The 7,034-nt window shown below is 49.7% G+C and overlaps 1 protein-coding gene across 1 annotated transcript; it reads left to right on the top strand.

Moving 5' to 3' along the window:
* The first annotated feature begins 273 nt into the window (after positions 1 to 273).
* Positions 274 to 1,773, top strand: LOC105825144 (D(1B) dopamine receptor-like). Its single transcript, XM_012662836.1, is given in 3 exon segments — positions 274 to 1,038; positions 1,041 to 1,733; positions 1,736 to 1,773. Coding segments are annotated over 3 exon segments (1,425 nt in total). The 5' UTR covers positions 274 to 344.
* The last annotated feature ends 5,261 nt before the right edge of the window (positions 1,774 to 7,034 follow it).

The following is a 7,034-nucleotide window of genomic DNA, read 5'->3' as shown; positions in this document are numbered from 1 at the left end:
GGCGGCGCACTCTCCCCTTCTCCAGCTGCGAACCAGACACAGCCGCTACCTGGGACGCTTTGGTTTCCGGGAACAGTCCTGGCCTCCCAGGGGCACCAGCCGCCTCCTGTCCCCAGCGCCGGGACTCGAGGGGTGCAACGCGGCCATGGGCCGGGAGGCTCTTGAGGAGGCAAGAGGAGTCCCCTCGCTCTCCAGGGACCCGCGTAGAGCACGGTGAGCGCCCCCTGGGCTCCAGGGTCCCCTGGCTAAGGGGGGCGCACCCCTGGGGTGCCGGATGGGGCCGCCCGGGGGCGCAAGTCTGAAGTTGGGACGTCGCGCAGCCCGGCCCTGCAGCCGAGCCCGACATGCTGCCGCCGGAGTGCAACGGCACCGCGTCCCTGGGACGGTTGGGGCTGCAGCAGCCGGCGCAGGGGGACGCCATGGTGGGATCGGCGGGGGCGCTGCCGCTGGGGTCCGCACAGGTGGTCACCGCCAGCCTCCTGACCCTGCTCATCATCTGGACCCTGCTGGGCAACGTGCTGGTGTGCGCGGCCATTGTGCGCAGCCGCCACCTGCGAGCCAAGATGACCAATATCTTCATCGTGTCTCTGGCCGTGTCCCACCTCTTCGTGGCGCTGCTGGTCATGCCCTGGAAGGCGGTCACCGAGGTGGCAGCTTACTGGCCCTTTGGGGCATTTTGCGACGTTTGGGTGGCCTTCGACATCATGTGCTCCACTGCCTCCATCCTGAACCTGTGCATCATCAGCGTGGACCGCTACTGGGCCATCTCCAGGCCCTTCTGCTACGAGCGCAAGATGACCCAGCGTGTTGCCTTGGTCATGGTCGGCCTGGCTTGGACTTTGTCCATCCTCATCTCCATTCCAGTCCAGCTCAACTGGCACAGGGACAACTCAGGCTCCTGGGGTGGGGTGGACCTGCCATCCAGCTTGGCCAACGGGACGCCCTGGGAGGAAGCCGGGAAGCTGGAGGTGAGGGCGGAGAACTGTGACTCCAGCCTGAACGGCACTTACGCCATCTCCTCCTCTCCCATCAGCTTCTACATCCGGTGGCCCTCGTGATCGTGACCTACACGCGCATCTACTGCATTGCCCAGGCGCAGATCCATGGGATTTTGTCACTGGAGAGGGCTGTGGGGCATGTGCAGAGCTGTCGCAGATGCGCTGTCTGTGCGCCTGACACCAGCCTGCCAGCTTCCATCAGGAAGGAGACCAAGGTCCTCAAGACCCTGTCGGTGATCATGGGGGTCTTCGTGTGCTGCTGCTGGCTGCCCTTCTTCATCCTTAACTGTGTGGTTCCTTTCTGCAGCAGACACCCTGAGGGCCCGCGGGCCGGCTTCCCGTGCGTCAGCCAGATGACCTTCCACGTCTTCATCTAGTTGGGCTGGGCCAACTCCTCTCTCAACCCTGTCATCTATGCCTTCAACGCTGACTTCCAGAAGGTGTTTGCCCAGCTGCTGGGGTGCAGCCATCTCTGCCCCTGCACCCCGGTGGAGACAGTGAACATCAGCAATGAGCTTGTCTCATACAACCAAGACACCGTCTTCCACAAGGAGATCGCAGCTGCCTACGTCCACATGATCCCCAATGCGGTGACCCCCAGGGTCAGCGAGATGGACAATGAGGAGGAGGAGGAGGGCCCTTTAGATCGAATGCGCCAAATCTCTCAGACTTCCGCAGATGGCGACCATGCTGCAGAATCTGTCTGGGAGCTGGACTGTGAGCGGGAGATTTCATTAGGCAAATAACTCCTTTCACCCCAAATGGAGTCCATTAAACTACATAGGAAATGCCCTCATGGCTCTACACAACAAGCGCACACACACACACACACACACACACACACACACACATTTCCCATGCTGCTCAGTTTATTGCGTATTTCTGTGTCTCTGCAGTGGCCCTTGTGCTTAGAAACCTCACCCCATTGATTCGTAGTTGAAAAAATTGGCAGAGGCAGTTGGAATAAACTCAGTCAAATATACCCCGGCCTGGCAGCGATGGCCCAGTGACCCTGTTAGGGAGGAGAGAGTGGTGCTTGGCCCTGTCTCTTTTTTAAAAAGTAACACTTGGTCTTTAAATAATATACTTTCCCCTCCCTTCTTAAACAACAGCTTGTTCAGTGGCCTATTTGTGTTTGGGTTGGTTTTTAAACAACAGGTTCAGTGTGTGTGGCAGTGATGAGTAGGGTGTGGCTTTCCTGTGTCTTGCTTCCTGGTGGCTCTGTGCTTACGCAGTTTCTTCCTTCTGTGCTGGTGAGTGGACTTGCTATAGCTGAAGAAGTCTTCCTGGTTTGTTCTGGTGTCTGATAAACAAAAATTATGTGTATTGTGGGGAGATTATCTTTGTTTTGCCAGATTGGATTTCAGGATCGCTTCTGGAGAAACCACAGTGTGCATCCTTAAAATGCAGGGAAGATTTTCACTGGGTCTGGAAGCATGTGTTTATTTTCTTTACAGACAGTTAGTGGCCTTAAAGGTACACACAGGGAAAAGGACCTTAAAGAGCTTCTGATTTCTCAGGTGTCTTTTCTGTGCTGAGAGCTGGCTTCAGTGCCATGGCATTAGATACAGAGCTGTCAAGTCCAGATTTTTTTTTCTCATTTGGAATCTTTTTAAAATAACATAAGACAACTTTCCTGGTTCCTAGACAGATGCTAACAGTTCATTGAAAAGATCATCTAGAATAATAGCTCGATCTTTTCCATCTCAAATCTAGAGTATGTTTTAGAATGAAATGGCTTTTGAGAAACTGTGTTTTCTGAAGAGCTTTGAAATGTGTGAGTCAATATGCTTTTAAAAAGAAATCATGTTTTTAAATGGGTGCTTTCATTTGTGGACAACAGCAAATAGGGACATGCTTTTTAACTAAAATGAAGATGTCACAGATGACATGGAATTTGGAAATGAATGAAATTGGAGAATCTGTAGGTTGAGGTGTACAACAAAAGGGCCCAACGAACTCCAATCTTTTGTTTTTCCTCTGTGCAATGTGCACGGCTAAGGGGAGTGTTTTATTCCAGAACTGTTCTGGTTGAGAACACATTGTTACCATTGGATCTAAACGTGAGCACTGTTAATGGAAGAAAATGAAATGTGAATACGCACTTTCTTTCAAGTTCTTGCTTTGAAGCAATCTTATCAAGGACAGTTTCAATCAATTTTGGTCTCTTTAAGTACGATTTTATTGCTGGTCTTCTGTACAATATCTTGTTCACTGCAAAATGTGCAGTGCCTGGCACATAACACTTAATAAATATTTGTTGAATGAATATTTCTGGAACGGTGACATTGAAAGCAAATCCTATTTGGTACATCAATTTTTATATACAATTTTGTCAAACTGATACTGGAAACTGAGGTCTGTGTTTAGTTTTTGACCTCTTGTAAATTGATAGCTCAGTGTACCTTTGGGTAGCACACTGCTCTAGGATTCATGAAACGGCTGTGTGACCTTGAGTGAGTCAATTGACCTCTCTGGGCCTCACTCTCTGTCTGCATCTGTAAACTGAAAGACTTACAGCAGATCACTGTTTGCCAGATTGTACTTCGTGATGCAGATGTTAACGCGTGGGGTCTATGGTGACATAGATTCAGTAAACCCAGGTTCAATACCGATCTCTCTACAGGGCTTCTTAGAGCTTTTCCTGTGCATTATGCATTCCCAAAGTTGGGGAGAATTCTGCATCATTTGTTAATGTCTTTGACCTTGTGAATCCTTGTTTGGTGGAATTCCTATTACTGTCTCTCTGGAGTCCGCAGTTACAGGGAACATGGTTTGAGAACTGTGAGTCTAACTGATTTGGATGTCTCAAAAATACAGCTATTTTGTTCTAAAGAACAGGTTGTGATAAGCAAAATCTTCTGTGGTAATGCCGTTCTGCGCCCCCATTTATGTAAGTTCTGTGTTACAGAGAATGAATTATTTGATGACTTCGGAATTCCCTTCTGTAAAATATTGCTCACCATTCATTGTAATTATGTACACCTACTGTGTGCTAGGCACTGTCCTAGACGCTGGGAATATAGTCATCAATCCAATTCTCTGCTGTCTTAGAACTCACACTTTAGTTGGGGGCAGACAGGCCAATAAGCACTCCTGTGCGCTACTGTACCGCATCATACCATGTGTACTGACCATGACAGGCACTGCCGTGCAGTGATGATCTCTGTGATGCAAAATAAAAACGGAGCGAGTAGAGCGGTGAAGCTGCTATTTTATTTAGGGCGGTCAGGGGAGGCCCCTCCAAAGAGGCAAGATGATGAAGAGAGACCTGGATGAAGTAAGCGTTGGAATGATGCTAATGTCTAGGAGGAAGTGTGATCCAGCCACAGGGAATGGCAAGCGCAAAGGCCTGGAAACGAGGCTGTGCTTGGTGCACTCGGAGAATTGCGGTTGGCGGGCTGGGAAAGAGGAGTGTGCTGGGGTTAACGTGATGGCGATCATAATCCCTGCAGCCTCCGCAGAGAACTAGCTGGGTGTGACACGGGCACTAGCTCCTCTGACACTCACCCCTCTGATTACTTTCACTTTACAGATGAGGAAATGAAGCATTAGCAGGCTGGATACCTAGCCCCCGGTCACGCAGCTCAGGATCGGCAAAGCTTGACTTGAACCCAGGCAGCCTGACCATGAGGCCTTCGGTCTCAACTGCCCTTCGATGGTGAGAGAAGCTGCCAGGACATCCCCAGTGAGCACATGTGCTAATGCACAGATTGGAACACTCAGTTCATTTGGTGACTAAGTGGTTAATGGATTCCCATCCCCATGTCAATGTGTCAGCAGACTGCCACGCACAACTGCTCTGCGGATAGTTTGTGTTTGAGGGGACCACAGGATAATAGACAACATGGCCCTTACGTGGATGGGCCAAGTGCTTTCTTGGATTCTTATTTGATCTTCAGATTAACTTCACATATTATTATATTATTTGCCCATTTTACACATGAGGACACTGAGGCACAGAGGACCTTGAGGACAAGGTTAAGTTGCTTGTCCAAGGTCATGTGACAAGTAATTGGTGGACCAGGGCTCACAGTGATTCTAAACTGGGGGTGATTGTATGCACCCTGCCCCCACCTTGCCCCCCAGGGACATTTAGTGATGTCTGGAGATGTTTTTAGTTGTCACGACTGGGTGTGGGTGAGTAGAGGCAAAGGATGTTGCTAAACATCCTATAGTGCACAGGACAACTCCACCACAGAGAATTGCTGGCTGCAAATGCCCATATTGTGGTAGTTGTCCCGACCAAGGCTGATGGGCTTCAGGTCCCAGATGGCTGCCTGTAAAGCCACCCTGTCCAGGACTTGAAGCTGTACAGCCCTGAATTTGAATTTTAGCCTGAGCATTTATTAATTGTCTGAATTTGGGCACCTCTCTGAGCTTCAGCTTTGTTGTCTGAGCAATGGGCACATCAGTCCCAGAGGGTGTGTCCAACACAGAGTTTACATTTGTGTTGTTCTTTTTCTTTTCATTTAGAGAAGTCTGGCTTGATATATTTTAAGAGGATGTTGAAGTTCTTAGCTTGGGTAGAACTACATTGCTCTAGCAGCCAGGGCCCGTGAGAGCTGAGGCTTGGTCTGTCCTTCCCACCACTGTTTCTCAGGCTAGAACAGGATCTGGCCAAGAGTCAGAGCTCAACAAATGTCACTTGTCTCTCTGTCTCACACCACACACACAGAGACACCCCCCCCCACACACACACACGAGTCTCAGATACTTTATATAATGCACTTAGAATAATACCTGGCACATTGCTAGTACTCAATTCACTTTATAGAATGTAGTAGTCAGGCTTTGTTGTGATAATGCTGCATTAAAAAAATCCCCAAATCTCAATGCTAACAACGACAAACATTTCCTTCTCATATTCACAGGTCAGAGTGGCTCTCCAGGGCTATACTGGGCTTGGCTGGATTCAGATGGGCCTGGATCTAGGTAGTGACTGGGGTTCATATTTGCTTCATTTGGCTTTCTGCAGAGGATCAGGAAAGTGGCAGCAGCTACCTGAAGCATGCTCATCTCATGTCAGGTGAGGATCACACGAGACCATGTCAAACCATGAACATTTAATGTCTCTGCTTGGATGTGGTCTTCACTGGCACTCACATCCCATTGGCCAAAGCAAGTTCCATGGCCAAGCCAATGTCTGTGGGGTGGGGAAGTACACCACTTCCATAGAAGGGAGGGGAGAGCAAACGTTTGCTAAATAACAATACGATACTATAATCTACCAAATTTCATCAGACATTTCTGGAGTGTTTGATATCTGTCAGGAAGTGCTCCATGAACCAGGGATTCGGAGGTGAATCAGATAGCATCTCTGCCCTCAAGGGCGCCCTCACTGCATAGTGTGTTCACTGCAAGGACAGAGTTGCCCCAGGACATCTTAACCCTTCCCGGGGGCCAGGAAGAACTATGTCAATTCTCAAAATCTCCCCATAATGCAGCTTCTCATACAAGGAAATTGAGACTAAGGGAGGTTAAGTCATTTTCTTTTACTCTCACAGCTTAAAAAAATGGCTGGACCTAGAACCGAGCCCTGGTGCAATTGTCCCAAGGTTCTGCTCTTAGTGTGACCACTCTGGACTCAAGTTAGTAGGCAGAGACAGCAGAATTGAGCTGCAAACTGACTGAAACTCCCGTGTTTCGGGAGGAGCTGGTCTTTGGTCCCGCGTCCACATGTGTGCGAGCTCTGGCGGAGGCACCTGCAGGCCTAGACCTTCACAGCCAGACTAGTGACTGCGACAATCTGAAGGGAAGATTCAAGCCATCACTGCTGATCCTGCGAGTCATCCACAGCTGCTGTCTGCATTGCCCTGTGATGCTCAGTCCAAGCCCAAGTCAAACGCCCCCTCCTGAACAACCTCTCCGATTCCCTAGCCACGCGTCGCTGCCTGTGCTGCCTCTCCATAGCACAGGACACTTTCCTTAAGGTGTTTTCTCCATTGCTTCCAATCTTTATCTATGTATCTTAGGCAATCACTGCTCACAGAAAGCCCACATTTATCCTCTTTCCACCTCCACAGCCCCCAGAGC

The sequence above is a fragment of the Propithecus coquereli genome, unplaced genomic scaffold (assembly GCF_000956105.1).
Source record: "Propithecus coquereli isolate 6110/MARCELLA unplaced genomic scaffold, Pcoq_1.0 Scaffold785, whole genome shotgun sequence".
Classification (NCBI taxonomy): domain Eukaryota; kingdom Metazoa; phylum Chordata; class Mammalia; order Primates; family Indriidae; genus Propithecus; species Propithecus coquereli.
The sequence above is the reverse complement of the archived record's forward strand: the minus strand, read 5'-3'. Positions and strand labels throughout refer to the sequence as shown.